This window comes from Polyodon spathula, chromosome 1, assembly GCF_017654505.1.
Source record: "Polyodon spathula isolate WHYD16114869_AA chromosome 1, ASM1765450v1, whole genome shotgun sequence".
NCBI lineage: Eukaryota > Metazoa > Chordata > Actinopteri > Acipenseriformes > Polyodontidae > Polyodon > Polyodon spathula.
In genome coordinates, this window is record NC_054534.1 from 69,215,641 (window position 1) to 69,236,394 (window position 20,754).

The window sequence follows — 20,754 nt, forward strand, 5'->3', positions numbered from 1 at the left end:
CTTCAAGTATTGCAGATAAGTAATGTGCAAACATGATTGGCAGATGTTAAGTACTTTATTGGCTGTAACAAACTTGAGCTGCTAAAACTTTAACCAATGATTGCTGTATATCCAGATCGGTTACAGTTAGCTGTACTGCTGAAAATGGCAATATTATAATATAAGCATAAGCAACCAACATAGGGAAGGCATTAGACTAAGGCTGATCAGTTCCAATTAGTTTAATCACACTTCTCACAAAATGGTTATTACAAATTAGCAGGGTACTCCACTAAACTGGCCTGGTTTTGGCATAGATGCAATATAGCATGTGCCCTAGTAAGAGTTCAGTTAGATGATTAAACTAACACAACATCTTGAACACATGTTCCGACAATATCTATGCACCTTAGTTCACATTCCCAAGAAACCTTCTTTCTTAAGTTTTCAAAACTCAAAGGTCCTTTATCAGTGTAACGAATGTGTAATTTGGAATCAATAGCAGAATCTCACAAGGCATAAGTTCTATTTCCTTTTTAATTAGACTGGAAGATGGGCCATTCCGATGAGCAGCAATTCACATGCTGATAGCTAAAGCAGGAAATGATATAGCAAGGACAGAAAATTCAATGCAGCCTAATGCAACATTCTTCTGATCTATACAATGTGGGTCCAGGCAAGCTCAAACTGTCAGCAATTCTTGTAATGATACACTTGACTATTGTGTTTTTTATTTATTATCTGATAATGGTACCTTTCTGCCCTTCACTTTCATTGGAATTCCAAATCCTGTTATCTTAGTTTTGATAAGCAAAAATCACAAAAGGCTCTCACTGACAGTATACCACAGCAGCCAGATGGCGTGAGACCAAGAGTGGCACATCACTTGTAAGAGCTACAGCTACTGGACACATCATTTAATGATCATAACTAGAGGACACATCAAGTGTACTTGGAGACAACCACCTCCTACTTACATACAAACCTACAGTAGACTGTCTCAGAATGTATCCATTTGGAAGATTGTTACGTTCCTGTAGACTAGACTTTAAAAAGTAATTACAAATTTAGATTATGTTGAATTTGCTTTACTTACTGTCACATATAAGTGTGTTAAATCTGATTTACAATATAAATTGTTACATAGAGCAGCTAGTTTTTTTTTTTTTTTTTTTTGCAGGACATAAACTTTACACATCTATGTAAATACATGGATATGGCCCAATGCAAGTGATGGCAGTGAGTAATTTAAGATATGTTTTCCCTTTACAAAATTGTGGTGTATTTTCAGTTTTCAGAGCCTTTGCTTTCCTGTATTGCTTCTGAACCACAGCAATTCAATACACCCATAGGAGCAAAATGGTTTTATATTGCACAACCCCCAGCATAACAAGCATCATTTTTACATTAAGAGTGAAGGTCAACTTAATTTATCATCTGAACAATATATTGTCATATTTTTTCTGTTACTGAGTTATGGATTTGAGAGCTAACTATCTGACCCAAATACCAACGCATCCTAAAATAAGTGCATCAATACATCAAAATACCACACAGTGGAGAGTAACAAAAATATCATTGGCATGTGGTAATGGCATGGTAATAAAGTCACTTGATCATGTTATAGAGGTACGTAAGTAGGAATTAAGTACAGTACAGCAACAATTCCTGTTCTAATGTACATTTGGGTAAAAAGCTATGAATCCAAATAAAACACCAAAGGTTGCTGCCAGTCAGACACCTTTCCAAAATCTATCCAGCACACCTTTATGCTTTATGAAAGTAAATATGCAAGATTATTTTGAAACTCTCCTTGCTAACCCCCCATGCATGTTTTATGCATTTACCCATATAGTGGTTAATCATGTTTATTATTTTATTGTTCGTTATCAATTGCTTTAACTTGTTTTCAGTTTGAATTGAATGTGCTTTATTACACTTTTCTATATGTTTAAAGGGTCATCGCTCAATAATATTTAAAAGAAATTCACTCTGCCATTATGGATCGTTCATGTTATTGAGAAAAAAACAAAAAACTCCAAGATGGCTTCCAGACAGTCATACTGGAAAAAGGTCAAGGTCACTCAACAAATATGCCCTTTGGTAATTGTTATCGTCAACAACGTTAAGTAAATACAACAAATGCTCCCAGAGATACAGTGACAACCAATACAACAGTCATCAATCCAAAAGACTGCAATTTGGAAAGCTCTCCTGGAAAACTTTCTTTTCTCAAAACCTTCCTTATATTGGTTGCTGCTGATATTAGTCTTCCTATTTCTGCCCCTACATTTGGTCCTGTGCTTTAGAGTACCCTTTTAGCTGCAAACATATTATTCTTATATTACGTAAAAAGTTATGTTTGACATTTAACATCCCGACATTGTCCTACTTTCATTTCTAAGATGAATATATATATATATATATATATATATATATATATATATATATATATATATATACACACACACACACACACACACACACACACACACACATACACACACACACACACACACACACACAGTACTATGCAAAAGTTTTAGGCAGGTGTGAAAAAATGCTGTAAAGCAAGAATGCTTTCAAAAATAGACATGTTAATAGTTTATATTTATCAATTAACAAAATGCAAAGTGAGTGAACAGAAGAAAAATCTACATCAAATCCATATTTGGTGTGACCACCCTTTGCCTTCAAAACAGCATCAATTCTTCTAGGTAAACTTGCACAAAGTCAGGGATTTTGTAGGCATATAGTCAGGTGTATGATTAAACAATTATACCAAACAGGTGCTAATGATCATCAATTCAATATGTAGGTTGAAACACAATCATTAACTGAAACAGAAACAGCTGTGTAGGAGGAATAAAACTGGGTGAGGAACAGCCAAACTCAGCTAACAAGGTGAGGTTGCTGAAGACAGTTTACTGTCAAAAGTCATACACCATGGCAAGACTGAGCACAGCAACAAGACACAAGGTAGTTATACTGCATCAGCAAGGTCTCTCCCAGGCAGAAATTTCAACGCAGACAGGGGTTTCCAGATGTGCTGTCCAAGCTCTTTTTAAGAAGCACAAAGAAACGTGGCAAAGTTGAGGACCGTAGTCGCAGTACTATCATGATATATATATATATATATATATATATATATATATATATATATATATATATTATATATATATATATATATATATATATTATATAAGTATATATAAATGCCATAGGGTAGGTCAGAATTACTTGATCACCATGATTCAGAGACCCTTAAAAACTATGTCCATATTGAGTTTCCTCACATCTGCAGGAGCAGTTCCTTTCGCAAGGGATATGCATTCCCTGCAGGGTATAATTAATGGCTTGCGCTTAGTTTAATACAAATGGGCTTCTAGCCACAGCTGTCTTTGTCTGCCCTTCAAAAGCATCACAGCAACAGTGTCAACAAACCTATGACATTATTATACTGGGAGTGGGCCTTTTCCTGTTTATGTACCTTTTAACTTCTCATACTATTTGTTAACTAAAATAGTTATAGATCACAGAGGATAAATCTCATGTTTACAAGGGTGCATTGTTTACCAGCAGCTGTAGTAAATACAATATTACAAGAAAACAGAATACATACATACTGTAAGTAATGAGGATAGAATTAATCTTGATTATGTGTGTGCATATTCTCTCCCTCTCCCTCTCCCTCTCTCTCTCTCTCTCTCTCTCTCTCTCTCTCTCTCTCTCTGCAGTGCCTTGCAAAAGTATTCAGACCCCTGACCAATTCTCTCATATTACTGAATTACAAATGGTACATTGAAATGTCGTTCTGTTAGATATTTTATTTTAAAACACTTAAACTCAAAACTCAATTATTTTAAGGTGACATTGGTTTTATGTTGGGAAATATTTTTAAGAAAAATAAAAAACTGAAATATCTTGCTTGCATAAGTATTCAACCCCCACACATTAATATTTGGTAGAGCCACCTTTCGCTGCAATAACAGCTTTAAGTCTTTTGGGGTAAGTATGTACCAGCTTTGCACACAGTGTCGGATTGATTTTGGCCCATTCTTCTTGGCAGATTTGCTACAGGTTGTTTAGGTTGGTGGGTCAACGCTTGTGGACCGCAATTTTCAAATACTGCCACAGATTCTCAGTGGGATTGAGATCAGGACTTTGACTGGGCCACTGTAGGACATTCACATTTTTGTTCTTGAGCCACTCCAATGTTGCTTTGGCCTTGTGCTTGGGGTCATTTTCCTGCTGAAAGGTGAATTTCCCCCCAAGCTTCAGTTTTTTTAATGGACTGAAGCAGATTCTCTTGCAGTATTTTCCTGTATTCTGCTCCATCCATTCTTCCTTCAATTGTAACAAGATGCCCAGTCCCTGCTGATGAGAAGCATTCCCACAGCATGATGCTGCCAACACCATACTTCACTGTAAGGATGGTATGTCTTCAGGCATGGGCAGTGTTAGGTTTGCGCCCACATAGCGCTTTGAGATTTGGCCAAAAAGCTCTATCTTGGTCTCATCTGACCACAAAACCTTTTCCCACATCGCAGCTGGGTCACTCTCATACTTTCTGGCAAACTCCAGACGTGCTTTCAGATGGTAATTTTTGAGTAATGGCTTCTTTCTTGGCACCCTCCCATACAGGCCAGTGTTGTGCAGAGCACTTGATATGGTTGACAGGTGCACCATTACTCCCTCCCAGCCACTCAACTCTGTAGCTCCTTCAAAGTGATTGTTGGCCTCTCTGTGGCTTCTCTCAGAAGTCTCCTTCTTGTTTGAGCGCTGAGTTTTGAGGGACGGCCTTTTCTTGGCAGTGCCTGGGTGGTGTGATGCAGCTTCCACTTCCTGATTATTGATCCAACTGTGCTCACTGGGATATCCAAATACTTGGATATTATTTTGTACCCTTTCTCTAATCTATGCATTTGTATTACTTTATCTCTAACTTCTGTAGAATGCTCTTTGGTCTTCATTTTCCTTCAGATTCACAGACGTACCAATGATGGTGGGGTTTTTATCCAGAAAATGTGACAGGAACTTTAATGGTTCACAGGTGGAGGCCAATGGTAAGGTAATTGTGTCCTCGTTAGTGCAATTTCTTTCATCGGTACAAACTGGGAGCTTCCACAGCACAGGGGTTGAATACTTATGCAAGCTTGATATTTCAGTTTTTTATTTTTCTTAAAAATATTTCCCAACATAAAACCAATGTCACCTTACAATAATTGAGTTTGAGTTTAAGTGTTTTAAAATAAAATATCAAACAGAACGAAATTTCAATGTACCATTTGTAATTCATTAATATGAAAGAATTGGTCAGGGGTCTGAATACTTTTGCAAGGCACTGTATATATATTAATAACGGGCTACAGGTGTAACCTTGGTCTGGGTGTTATGTTGCTGCAGCACTGTTGGACTGTGCTGCTGAACCACCATGTGGCTATGCACGTAACTCTCACAGGCTGCGCCCATTCTTGTCAGTGTGCAAGAGTGCCTTCTCCTAATTGCAGAGACTGGTTACCACACTGGGCTATGAATACAACTTGCACCAGCGTTGACCCCTATCCATACATGTCAACCCCTAAGTGTTCATACCAGTGAAACCCCTGCTAAAAAACCTTGGGATTGATGAAAAACCTTAACCTAGACCACTAGATTTTTTAGACCACTAGAGGGCTGAGGGGTGGTGCTGATGACAGATCAAGATTTTTAGACATGACTGACAGCTATGCCACTGACCTAGAAGCGCTAAGCACACCAGAAGCGAAGCAAACAACATGAATACAGAATGAGTACATAAAAAAAAAAACAATTGTAGCTAGTCATGTAAAGAAAACACCTGTAGCTAGTCATGAAAAGAAAACACTGTCTGCTTTTGCTCCTTTTGTGGAGACAAAATAAAATAAATAAAACAAAGAAATAGTCTGGGTACACCACACACTAAAAAAAATGACATTTAACAGTGAATGTTTATATGTGATCTGATTTAACATGTAAATCATTCAAAAAGAATACATCTACACATATTTCTTTGTAAATACTGAGAAAAATAGTTTAATATACTTTTTGTTTAATTGATTTTCAATTTTAATAAAATCTTCAGTTAGTGTGTGCAGGTGATTATTATTATTATTATTATTATTATTATTATTATTGGTCAACATTATTAAAACAAACTAGCATCATTTTACAGATGTACGAAACCAGTGTGTGGTGCTCCACGTCACTTTGACTAAAATTAAGGTGAAGTAAAGAGAGAGAGACATTCCATCAATTTTCAATTGTTCTGTTATTTCTTACCATATGGCATCTTTCTTTGTATTGTCTTTATAATCACTGACACTGGCATTATAAAGAACATTGTATTTTTTGACTTGAAAAATTCTCATTGATGTCCATTTCTCTTTTATTTCTGTGGTAATTTCTGTGTGAACGACACAGTGACAGTCTGACAGCCTCTTCTTCGACTGTCCGAGTAATGACGTGCTGTGTACAGAAACATTGAAGGCTAACGCAGACAAATTTCAGTTTGAGACAACAGGACAATTCTATCTTTGGAATAAGGGGGGAGTTTGCGTAGCAGCTAGAGGAACATAGAATGGTAATGTACACCTCTTCATGGTGACCCCCCCCCCCCAAAATGAAATAATATGCTTTGATAGTTGTATTGGATTTACTGCTGTAAATGTGTCTGGATTTATGTTAACCTATTAAGTGTGGTTCAGGGGGAGGAAACTGGGCTCCACCCTATCCTTTCATCTCCTATTTTAGTCACACCCTATGCAGCTGTCTTGTGTTTTTCGTTTTCCTCTTCCTCCTCCTCCTCCTCCTCCTCCTCCTCCTCCTCCTCTACAACTCAACTGCCTTTGCATCAGTCTCCTCTGAGAGGTTAGTGATCTCACTTTCTCCAGTCCTTGGTTAAGCTCTGCTTCCTTTACCTCCGCAAGAAGGGTTCCCCACGAGTCAGAGGGGACCCCCAGCCAAACCCAACCTTTTAGCATCTCGTGATCTATCATTACCCATGCAATCTGAGGAGCTAAGCTTATTCTTGCTAAACTTCACTGTAGGAGCTCTTCCTTTATAACACAAGGCTCTCTGGGGGTATGTCTCTGTCCCCACTTTGGAATTCTATAATTCATCTCATCGAGGACAGCTCTCCGAGCCAAAGTTCCCCTTTCTTCCTTCCTTTCAGGTTCTCGAGTTTCTATTTATGTACGGGGCCCCCCAAGAGACGGGGACCCCTCTTTCATATGTCCAGGTGCTGGTGTTTCCACACTCTTGCTGTTTATGCCTGCGCCTGCCTGTTTTTATACATTCCATCCCACTCGCCTCCAGAATGGGGCCAAGCGGCCAGGTTTTGAAAGCAAGGCCAGAACAAGTGCAGTGTCTGGCCATGTCTTTCTGGAAGTTCAATTTCAAAAGTCACATCTGTCAGTGTTTTTTATTACAGAAAATGTTTCAAAATGAAGAAAAACATTACTTTGTGTAGTTACAGCTTCAGTTCAATTATGAGTGAAGTAAAAAGCATTTTTATTTATTTGTATCTATTGATTTCATTTTGTTTTTAACTTATTTATTAAACACTGAGGTGCTGATGAGTGGCCAAACTAATAACAAAATAATAAATAGAGGATATTGAATGATCATTCATGGTATACATTTTTTATTTGCAGAAAGTGGTTTATGTAAGGTCATCCTCCCAGTGAATAAAAACCATATTCCATAAACGATCATTAAATATTCTGTTTATACCACAAGTATATTTTTTAAATAAATAGCAATAAAATTAATATATTTTATTTATTAAAAAAATAAATTTTGGGATTATATTACCTGGTGGGTCTTTACTTTCATTGTCAACTGACTATGCTTCGACACAGATTAATTTCAAACCCTGTTTATGGTCTCTTCTCAACCTTCTTTTTAGATAGAACCTTGAGCTCAGTCTGTCAGTTTGCAGCCACTCTGTTGTTTCCTACCTTTACCGGTATTAATGAAGGGGCTACAGGCTGTTTGGGTAAGTCAGATGCAGGCAGATCGGTAACTGGCATTTCTTGACTAAACTCTTAAGGAAATTGGGGTCCAAATCAAAACAACAAAATAAATCTGGAATTATTTCAGACATTTTAAAGTTGTTATAAAACACATATAAGTGGCAGTATTGTTTGAACTACTGAATGACAGCTAATAAAAACTAGTCCTGGTAAGCATGTTATTCCACTTAAGTGGAATAACCAAAATCTATCGTATGCTAGATATACCTACGCTTGTGGTATACACATAAATGAATAAGAGCTTTAATGTAATAATAATACATTTTCGACATAGATAGAAAGAGATAAACCTCTTATACGTTTATTATGCATTACACCTTACAGGAGAGTAAAATGTGTTGCAATAGAGAGCTTATGGAAACACAGCTTTTACATGTAATTTCTTTGGTGTGTATTCTTTTCATACTATTTTTGGATTATTCAATTCACAACGTTATTGAATTGGTACCTCATATTATATTCAAGATACTGTCAAACTTGTTAAACGTACTGTAACTAAATACAACCTGTAATGTATTCATGTCATTTTAATATACAGGTATGACTATTGCCTGGATTAAATCTAAATTACAAAATGATTCATGAATGTGTATTTTACATTTGCCTTTTGTTGCCGCTGATGCCCAGTCTCTCTTGAAAAGGGTATATATGTACTGGGTATACAGTACTGTAGAAGTTAATAATTGGCGACTTTGGTAGAAAAAATGTTCTGAATCAAATTGAAGGAGGCCATCACCAAAATGTTTGAGGTGAATCTGTGAAACTGCAGCATGTGCTGTTTCAAAGCACCTTGTCAGGATGCACTGTAGTCATATTATTAATCAATTAATGCAACAAAACGTATATGTGCTGGCCTAGAATCTTTCTGCCTGACATTTAGGGCCTCCAAATACCAAAATGCACCGGTCTCTGGTTAAAAGGTATTTCTACTACTCAATGTGAGGTGGTCACCTGCTTTATTATCACATCGTACAACTCAATGAAACAAAAACAAGGGAAATACAATTAAAATATACAAATAAATAAATAACACCCTAGGAAACTCATTGGTTGTTATGATGAAAGTAACACTTAATTTACTACAGGAATAAACTGCAGTCGCAGTGTAATTAGCACATGCAACCCTGTGCTATACATGTGTCTATATTTCGCAAAGCGCTCTCCCAGGACCAAGCTGCACTTCTATCTGTGCACTAGGAAGCCATCAACAGGAGTCTGCGTCAATTAGCCAAGGGAGGCTGTTCTACAGAACAAATGGAATATCACACTTTTGACACCTGTGAAATTGGGTTCCTCTCCTGCCTGCGGGAGTCAGTGCTTAACCTTGCTGCAAATGACAGAGACATCACTTCCCACTGCTTTGGTGGCCCTAGCCTTTATTTCTTATTTATAAATTCAGTGCAATGTTTTAAAAGATAGGAGCCTGGCGACCCTTTATATACATCATGGTAATGCCTGCTGCCAGCCTCTGTCAATATGCTTACAGCAGATTAGCGAGACCACCATCTGCCATGGTAATTCTGGGAATATTTTTCAGTAGTGCTGGGATCAATATTCAAAGAATTTAGAGGCAAAAATGGCCATGAAGTATTGTGAAATGCAATTTGTGAATAACTGACATCATAAATAAAATACATTCTACTGAATGTCAACGTTTCTCTTTATTTGTTTTCGTGGATAATTTCGAAGAGTAACAGGAAACATTTATCTCCTTAGATATTTCTCTACCTTAATACAGTGCTATATTACAATTCAATTAAATATATTTTTATTGACTTAAATGTATCTGTATTTTTATACCATATTTCTACTGTGAAGCACATTTAGAAGCCTTTGTCTTAAAGAATAAGTAGCGGGGTTCCAAAAAATATAGCGTTACGCGTCCCCATGTGTTGCTACAACTGTTTAAAAAAATGTTCTTCTTTTCATTGTTAACATCCTTACAACTTTTTAACTTTATAATTTTAAAGTCTGTTGACCATGTCATTTTTGTTTTTTTACTTTTCAATGTTTTCTTTTTTTAAGTTAGACATTTTATCCTTATGTTCCATGTTCATCTGCCGTTTGGCAATGGTATGTGTATAAAAAGAAATATTTGAAGCTGATGATATAAGTTGCTATAATTTCTGCAATATCTGTTGTCATTTTAACAAATATAGACGTAAGAGAAATACAAAAAGTATTAAGAAATCTTCTCAATAGCTGTCTTTGCAGCCAGGGACAATTGAAACATTCTTCCCCAGATCTCCAATGAGCATCTGGAGTACAGACAGGTCAAAAGACGGGGCATTAATAAACTGGTTCCATCAGACAAGACCTTCATTAATCTAGAGGGATTAACTTTCAGATAAAGCAATCTAAAATCAAGTAGAGCAGTCTGCTCGCAAACAAATCTTCACATTTTTGCCACTGTGACTGCTCCCAATCATTTTTTTAACAGATAAAAACACCTCCATGATAAAATAAATGGGTAATTAACTTTAAATGCTACTTCACACCTTTTTTTTATTTTTTACATTATGACGTTGTGTGTCACTCTGAATACTTATATGTTGTAATTTATCCCAGTTGTTTTCTCTAACAAGCGTTGAAACTGGTTATGGTCGACTATAATGTTTGACCTGTGCTGTCATTTCTTCATTACAAAATGGCACGCAATGCCTTGAAAACCTGTTCAAAATATAACAACAGTGCTGGAAGCTCAAGTCATCACATGGCATTTTGGAATTACGAAATGGCTGACCAGGCAATCTACAGACCAGGGAAATTAGCTTGTAAAAAACAGATAAGGGGTAAAAATCATTCAATTGTAATACTGAAGTAACAGAACGTATCATTATTGCCAACACAACACATGGGTAAGGGAAAGGTAAAACCATATTATGCTGGCATTATAAGCTTTCTGCATATAATAAGGGCTTCTGTTTTTCAGTTTTTATTCATTTCATTTTACGGTGTTTATTTTTAGCTATTTTTGAGATATCTTAAATCTTTTCCAAAAAATGATATATCTCATACTCAAATGTGTGCTTAAAAATTAGAACTTAACTTTTGCAGCATGTAGTATAAGGCTATTGCTAAGGACAGAAGTCAAAGCTCTCTATATCTCATTCTAGGACCATGTGTAAGCTCACAAGCAACAAGTCTCTAAGAAGATTAATTGAAAGAGATAAACACATTTAGAACTTTAATTCCTAACTTTGCTCATGAACTCTTCAAGTTACAGCTCAGGCAAGAGTCTGGCATTGTATTCACAACATGTTAAATTTCTCGGGCCCTGTTATTTATACTGTATATTCCCTGGAATCCATCCTATTTTTTTGCTTATTCATTTAAATTACATGGTATTTTTCCAAACTGCAACATATACAGAGTTGGACAAACTAAATAAAAATATATGTCAAAACTCCATAGGGACAATCAGATTGTAAGCAAAGGCAACTGTTGTCAGTCTGTAGCCGAGTAGTGGTGTCACTAGAAAACTGATTTTAAGGAGAGAAATTCTCCATCGAAATTCAAATGACCTAATTAATATCAAATTCCAAATTGGTCTCGTGCAGCCACTGCTATTGTTCTCTTTCTTAAACTGTGTTTACAAGAAGATTTCAGATTGTGTTGAAGAACCATGCCACATACAGTCTGCCTATTTTGAAAAAAATCAAAAATCAAAAAACGAGGAAAATAAAAACCAACCATCCATGCATTTTTTTACTAAACACTTTGAACTGCAGTATTTTTTTAAGATCTTGTTTATAGAACAACACAATTATAAAGCACCAACTGCAAAGGTCAATAGTTTGAAACGTTATATAAATAGTATCAAATGAATAAATAAAAAAAACATACTGAACTAATTGATCTCAAAACCACAAGTCTCCTTTGTATGCTTATTTATTGATATTTGGTCAAGGAAGCTTTCCGGAGTGACTTTCTCAGTTTTTCTTTATTGCTTGTCATGGCCTTTTAGTAGAATGTTGTGCAAGGCTACCTCACAAATGAATGAACATATGGTACAGCTTTCAAACTAGCTGGCATGCAAAAAACCTTAGTTTTTAGCCTCACGTTTCACCTTTGCATTGAAATTCTATTATTTTAGGATTATTGCCGAGACTTTATATACTTTTAATGTAAAAAAAAAGGTACATTTCAACATTTGTAACCTATAATGTCTACAGGTGCTTACCCAACACTTTAATAATTACTTACTGATACATATATACATAATTCTTCCCAAGTTTAGGCCATTTTCACAAAGCACTTACTACCATGCACCATTTTTGGTGAAATGAAAATCAAACTGCTAATGTAACAGAACTAGCAAGAAACAACTAAGGTAGGAGGAGCTTCTAAATTTAGTTTTTTATTTGAAGATTTTTAACCTAAAAAAAAAACACACACAAAAAAATTGTGTTAACTTAGCACAGTGGTAAATGCTTTGTCAATATTGCCAAAACTGTTTTTGTAAACTGTTTGGTAATCAATATAAAGTAGATTAAAAAAAAACAAAAAAACTCTGAAACGTATATTAGGAATGCTTAGTACATTATTGTAGCTGAATATCACTAAACTACTATACGAACACAAGTCCCCACAAGCAATAAAAGACCAGTATGCACTGACAGGGCGATGCACTGTAATGACAGCACAGATTACTTTTCAACCTCATATTCTTGAGCTTTATGTATGAAGGGCACAGCTTAGCCTGGAAGTTATGCAATGTAATTTCAAATAAAACATCACCATATTTATTCGCTGCCAGCAAATGGAAGACTGAGAGCAATTTTACATTAGTGGTTCCTGTTAAAGCAGCCTCAACAGCAGGTTACGTAAACCATCATGCCTAAGAGTATTTGCTGTATTGCAGGTTGTCCTAACCAGCAGTAAGAGGTTAACGAGGGATAAAACTGGATTGAAGCCTTAATATAATTATGTATGATTACTCTGACTTGTTATTAAAATGTGGATACATTTTCAACAATAATCCAATACTACATTGGAGAATGGTACTGTACACACACAGTGCTAGAAAGCTATAGAGACTGCACCTTCAATATACCTATCCAACAATATATTTGGCTTTCAGAGCTAAGCCCTGTCTTATTTGCTTGGCTTGTCCTAAAGAAACTGTAAAAGGCAAAATCTATGTATAGGTCAGCTCATTGGATCTAAGGCTTTAGAGCAAAGGTGCACAACCAAACTTTTATCAAACTAGTTTAACCTAATGTGTATATCGGTTCGCACATTACTAAAGAATAATCCGAGTTTAACCCTTAGCCACAATATACATATAAGCAATTTCCCTTAGAATTAATGTTCATTTTATTTCGTACTGCACAATACATATCACAAACAAAAATATACAAAACAATTAAAAACAAAGCATTAGCATTGTACCATATACACATGTATTGCACAACAACACAAAACAAATTAAATATCTACTTGCTGAAGCGTTTTTTATTTTAGCCGACAAGATGTTCAGCTGTAGCAGGCAGCAATGTAGCAAAAGACACAGGGCAGTGATGTCACGTCCCTAGCAACAAGACTCCTGTGTTGGGAATGGGTTCTTTCAATGCAACGGGTTTGTGCATTTGAGAAAGGAGAGGAACACTCGTGAAATTAGTTGAAGACAAGCTGATGAGAAGAAATTACCCTCCGCAGTAGGAATTAAAATGGTGTGCTGCTCAAGTCAACAAAAAAGTCAACAGTTTAAAAAAATATTGACTATATATTCATAAGTGAAATGGAATTAATACACTGAGCCGCAGTCAGACGATAAACAGGCTGCTTGCGGCCCATGGGCAGCGGGTTGTGTGTCCCTGCTTTAGAGGGTTTACTAATCATAGATTTGCAACAGGCTAACCAGTTTAGCTACTGCTCAATATTGACATACCTAATAATTGACCTTTCCTATCTCCATACAGAAATGTCAATGTAAGTGGCCTTGAGAACAAAATAGAAACACATTACATTTTAGGCATTTTCTGTTTGTAAAATGCATGTTTTGCTGTAGATAAGTATGTGCTTTATATTTCTGATTCATCAGACCTTGAATACAGCCCATTCAAAATGTAAAATATTGCTTGGGAAAATATTTAAAATAGTATCATGTGTTATGCTTGTATTTATTATTAATATTAGAATATTTTCTCTCTGCATATGTCTTTTTATGTTGAATCAAAGTGTAATGCAGGTTTTCAGCAAGTGCAGCACCGTCTCTGTTATTGGCATTGACAAAAGGCTGGGGATAAAGAGAAAGGGATTGGAAATGAAAGATGTTTACTCATGATAGTAATCAGTGGGTTAAACCAGCATTGATAATCAGACCTTCATATATTTTTGCACGGTTTTTCATGTGACTGTTACAGGTCAAATGCATTCTGTATGACACTTTCCTTTTGTTAAGAAAGTTACCTTAACAAGCATGTATACAATCAACATTTGAAGTTAAATTAATTCTGTCAGTCATGTCTCTGCTGCCACAAACAATTTACATTCTTTATCTGATGCGTAACCAGATTTGAATTGAGCACCAGTTTCAATGCTGCCACAGTATCCCAGCATGCTTTGCCTTATATGTTTACCAGAGCTGTCAATTTAAGCTTTGGCAAAGGACACATTAAGCGTCTGCAAAATAATGTGTAATAAGAAGGCTGTATTTTTTTAAACCTTCTTGTACAGCCAACACAAGGGTTGCTTTTCCAACTGAATGTTAACTTTAGCTGTAGGTTCCCAATGACACAGTAACTGGCATTTGGTTGCAGGTTAGAATAATGAAGAGAGGCTAAACTTACCTTTGGTTGGGCCTCTGCTGATGAAACTTCTACAACTTTATTCCTGTTCAATTTTGATTTCACGAATCCCTCAATTTGCACATTGAACTTCATGAAGATCACATAGGTTGCGTAAGCCGACAACAGTAACACACTTTCCCACCAGTTGATGATGTTATCCAAGAAAAAGATAATTAGCATAATCAAGTCAATGATGTAAAAGGACACATCTCTGAAGAGTGGCCACCAGGTGAGATTTAAAATCTCCCTGGAGAACAAAGCACACATCCCAATGACAAAAAGGATGTTGAATACTGCAGAACCTACTATTGTCCCAATGCCAACGTTGCTATGAGAGATGAAAACCCCTATAATAGAAGTAAAGAGTTCTGGGGCCGAGCCTCCTGCAGCCATGAATGTTGCTCCTGCCACATCATCGGAGATGGCAAGTTTCTCAGTGATGGCAGTCAACGATGGTACAAAAAACTCATCACATACAATGGCCAACGATATGAACATGTATAACATCCCAAACATATGCAGAACAATAGCACCCTTTTTTCTTTCTTCCAGGCTGAAGAGGTCTTCTGGATAGTCTCCTTGATGGGCAGGTTCGGTTTTGTTATCTTCGACTTTCATTTTCATGGCAACTGGTGAACCTGTTGAAACATTTTGGTCCTGCTTCTCATCTGTGCCCAGCAAAGTTCTGTGTGGTATAGGCATGGCCTGCAGGCTGTCCGGATTGCTGAACAGCTTTGTGCTATAATGTGTGGTCCAAGTGAAGGCACTGAAGAACAATGAAAAAGTGCTTATTGCTAATAGACTCAAGACCATCCCCAGAATACGCACAGGCCTTAGTTTTTTTTTGAGGTGCTGATGTCTCCTGCAACTTAAGGACTGCATTTCCAGGAAAGAGTCCTTCACCAAGATGTCAGACTTTAGTGGATTTAAGCCCATTGCTGTAGGTAGTGTTAGTAACGGTTGGATGGAGAAATAATGTTTTTGTTTTTTTTATACAATCATGACTTTTATCTTAGGATTGATGATCTCAGATGTGCTCTTTCCAGGTTCTGAAGTGAAGAAAAGTTTCCTCATAATAAGCTGGAAAAAACAAAACACAAGCCAAAATATTATATTATGGGATGGTGTTCATAATCATTCAGGTAAATATGCAGTTATTCAAAAACTATTGTAACCGCACATGCAGGCCATGTTTTGTTTTAGGAAAAAAGAGCAATCCTCACATTATTTGGGGATTTTTCAATCATACATGGACCTTACACTGCTCCTAAAGCAGTCATGACATCCCATTCATTGATCTCCAATCAACCCCAACATGAACTTCTACCCAAGTCAGACAAGACAATCAAGCTAATCTGAGCAATTTGAGCTTTAAAGACATCATCATTAGCAAAAATGTAACTTGTTAATATGTGAAAGAAGTCAGTACAAAATTTGCCAATTTCATATTCTGAAATGAGATCATGGCTCTGGTGCGTGCCCTTGATATATAAGAATGTTGTATCAAGGTTAAATTATTTACTACTTCCTTCTACAGTTAAAGAAAAAATCTGTGCTTCTAATATTTTTAAAAGGTTGAAGAGAGTACCGTAAAGAGGGAGAGCTGACTGATTTTGATGTCTTTATTTTGAATTGACTTTGTAGTTCAAGAGAATTCCATGAGGTGCCTCAGATGTTTTTAAAGCAGGCAACTCTAACCATACCGATATTGAGAGCATAGCATGGTAGAAACTCAATATGGTATGGTTGTGCTGAAAAATGTAATTTTTTTGTGAAATAGCATGGCATACACCAAGGAAAATGTGCTCTTTGATGCTTTGTGTGTAGGGTGACTGTTATTAGAGACATCATTTTGCACAGCTTGAGCAGACAGACCCAAACTGCACAAGATGACTGATCTAATAAGAGACACAATGTGCTGTATTATCTAATACATTATTTGCTCTGAAAACTCTTGTTTCTGATGGGATATTGATCTCAGTTCAGACCAAAACATTTCTCCTGGTCCTCTTATTTGAAATGCCTCATTGTTTTTAAATGAATCCCTGTATTTTCCATTTCACATTTTTTATTTCCTGTAATTTCTAATTGGATCTTTAACCACCACCGGTCAAATGTTAAACTTTGCACACTGTGTGCTACCTGACTAAATGTCATTACTGGAAATGTATTATTATTATTATTATTATTATTATTATTATTATTATTATTATTATAGGCTGAAGCATTTGTCACTATTTCATAAAAGATTTGTTTCTGTTTTAGTAAAATGTTATTTAAAAAAAAACAAAAAAAAAAAAAAAAAACAGTTTTGCTTCAATCCTCTACCCTTACAAAACACAAACTCTTTACAATAAAAATGTAGGTTTGTTGTATGATTATAACACAATAGTACTACGTGCAATACGATACATGATCTAATGAGTGACGCCGCAGGTAAACTATACAGGACAACACAACTATGTGAGATATTTATTGTATCTCTGCCACAATCTCTGCTGATGCTTATTCTGATGACTATTGCCTAGCAAATCAGTTTTGGTTTTTTTGTTTTAATATGAAGGGAACGCATGTTTAAAATATGGACTCATATTTGGTTTCTTCTGACTGCTATATCAGAAACTACTGTCTATTAACTTGTACATTACATTATATTTCACTCTACACATACTTGAATATAAAATATGTGTTTATTTTAGTGTACAATGAATACTGGACTGCATGCTCTTAACATGATATAATGCATGTATAGCTCAATCCCCAGAAATAACAATCCTTACCTTCTTAAAGACAAATGCAATTACCCATGGCAACATGTTTCACCGCTTGTATATATTTTTGAAAAACGTACACTACATTTCATAAAAAACATATTCTCTGAATTACGATAATACTGAATATTAATCAGTGTCACCATATTTTTTTCAAGTATTATTTTCCTGGGTAACATGTACGTTTGTTTGCTGCTGTTTCTGTAAAGAGTATAAAATTGCAGGGCAGATTAAACTGCTTGATTTCCACTTAACTCAGGGCTAAAGAAAACAGCTGTTGTACACTTTGAATACCGAAAGCCATAGAAGCAGTGTTTACGATTATTATTATTATTATTATTATTATTATTATTATTATTATTATTATTATTATTAAAGATAGCCATAAGTATATTTATTATTATTTATTTATTTATGTATTTATTTATTTTAACTTAGGCTAATCCTTATGTATGCTGCAGTATTAAGGCGTTTATGAGTGCAATGCAATAATCTGTATCAATTGATCCCTGATATATGCAGATTAATAATCAATTGTATGTTTCGTGACAATAGGCTGAAACGTTTGGTAGATACATAACACTTTCTTTGTTATATTTGTATTCACTGGTATAGCAAAATACCGTTACTTCTTTAAAAAAAAACAAAAAAAAAAAACAATCACACTAATTACAATAAAAAAATTATTAGTATTAGCATTATTATTATTACTGGTATGTATCTATACAATTAACCAAACAATGCAACTTTATTATGGTACTTTGAAAAAAGTGAAATATAAGAATTCAACCACTGATGTCTGTTTTTAAAGCCAATACGTGCTCTTAAAACAAAACTTGTGTTAAGGTATAGCCTACATGTAGTTAAAAAATGGATTTTAATGTATTGTACATAATTAAAAAAAATAATAATAAAACAAAAACAAAAACAGGTAACGCTTGACACAGAACGCTATATAGGTGTGTTGCAAACAGTAACTTCTCATCCTTTAACAGTTACATTAGAATAAACAACAACGATCAATATAATAATAATAATAATAATAATAATAATAATAATAATAATAATAATACACAGCATTGAGCATCATTACAAACCGGCAAGGTTTTGGAATGTGAACCTTACCTCAGCAACGGCGGCAACAGCAGTCGGTTGAAATGGAGAATGCAATCCTTTCTCGTGCCCTCCTGGTCTCATTGAGTGGATGTGGTTTTACTGTCCTCTTCAGCGATAGAGGAGGAGCTCCTAGACACTGACTGCAAACTGCATTCACTCCACCGGTCAGGACCTTATCCCTCCTCTCCTTCACCGTGAAATCCTCACTGACTAAAATAAATCTCTAATCTAGTTTAACCATCCAAATGCTTGGACCGGTTTTGCCACGTGGTCTCGTTGTATCGGTTGAGTTTGTCTAGATTTCTTTTTTCAGGATGATCCCCCTGTTGCTGAAACATGAATCTGGGAGGAACAGGTTGAAAATAAATTGGTCCTCGGTGCTCAGAAAAAAAAAAAAAAAAAACCGCACGGAATGGGTGGAGGAGAAGGTTGCCGTGGTTACCAGTGCGCGTTATTTAAGTGAACAAAATACAGATGTGTAAGAGGCATTGTCTGTGTGTTTACAAATGCACACACACACACACACACACACACACACACACACACAAACGCACACACACACACACACACACACACATATATATATATATAAAATTCAGATAATTGTCACTTTTGCCAGACAAACTTTAAATATTTGTTCTCACCAAGAGGTAATGATAAATACAAATACAATGTTCACTATAGATACCATTATTATTAAAATGGTTTATTTTGTATCATTTGTATGTTCAGTAGAATCATCTGAAACATTGCAGCCTCAGCTAAAAATTCCAGCAATTGCTGGTGAGATGGTGAGCAGCTAAGAGTTGGGATTTGGAACAAATGTTTATTGCCCTCTTACTGGGCAGCCAGCCTGTATAAATAAAAAAGCACGGACAAGATTTACAGCAAATAGATTCATTGAGTGCGTAGACACAAGCAGCTGACTGTAGAACTGTACATGAAAGATGCTTCCCTTTCAATTCGAAGATGGCCACCAAAACATCATTATGGGATACACTCCTGCCTATTGGCATGTGTCACTGAACGCTTTCTATCAAAGCATATTGATGCTTATTGACTATAAACCTGCTGCGGCTTCGGCTGTGTCCCCCTGTTACACGTTACACGCTGCACAGACGTGGGACCACACGGTTAGGGTAGGCACCATGCCTAGCTGCCCTGGTGTTTTTTAATACTCCGTGCAGCAGTGGAGGAGATCCTACAGTAGAGTCTGGTAGACAAGTAGACCTCGAGACAGGTAGCTGCGTTGCTTTCTCCCCCGGCTCCTGTGCGGTTCAGGTTGAGCCGCTGGCACGGCGCAGACGCGTACGGTCACCCAGACAGTGCCAGTTCCCACAGCCCCGCCAGGTGACCTTAGGCACCGCCTACAGGCCTCATCTCAGGCAAGAGGTAGGACCCTCCCTCAACGTGGTGGACGTGGCCATAGCCAGCCCACGCAGCAACAACCGAGAAGGCGGTTCCAGGGTTTCTGCCCTAGAAAACCGTCACTGCTAGCCCCGCCCCAGCCTCAGCTGCCCCAACAGGGCCCATGAAGGCTGGCGGCCTCAGACCCAATTCATGTCACACCAGCTGCACTACTGGCTCGCTTGCACCTCCGATGTGTGGGTGCTCGCAACCGTACAATAAGGTTACACGCTTCAGTTTCATTTGGGACCCCCTCCTTTTCGCAGCGTCACGACTACTTTCGTGATAGATCCGCTTCAGGCCTCGGTGCTCCAGACCAAAGTAGCAGCCTTGCAGGGCAAGCGCGCCATTCGTTTCGTAGATCCCACCTCTCTCGGAGATGGGTTCTACTTGAGATACTTTCTGGTACCGAAGTGGGACGGTGGCTCTCTCCCCATCCTGGACCTGCGGTTTCTCAACCGGTTTCTAAAACAGAAAGGGTTCCACATGCTGACTCATCGTCACATACTCCAGTCTGTCCGGCCGGGTGACTGGTTCACCACGGTGGACTTACGGGATGCGTATTTTCACGTTCCCATTCGTCCACAGCACAGGAAATATCTCTGCTTCGCCTTTCAGGGCAACGTGTACAAG

The 20,754-nt window shown here is 36.8% G+C and overlaps 1 protein-coding gene across 1 annotated transcript in view; it reads right to left on the reverse strand.

Moving 5' to 3' along the window:
* The window catches only part of LOC121323312 (sodium/potassium/calcium exchanger 2-like), a 138,878-nt gene extending 119,811 nt beyond the window's left edge, over positions 1–19,067 (reverse strand). Inside the window, exons 1-2 of the mRNA XM_041264342.1 lie at positions 18,724–19,067; positions 14,828–15,907 (exon numbers count right to left, since the gene is read on the reverse strand). Coding sequence (XP_041120276.1) covers positions 14,828–15,763 — 936 coding nt within the window. The 5' untranslated portion in view covers positions 15,764–15,907; positions 18,724–19,067. The remainder of the gene's footprint in view (positions 1–14,827; positions 15,908–18,723) is intronic.
* Between the last annotated feature and the right edge of the window lie 1,687 nt (positions 19,068–20,754).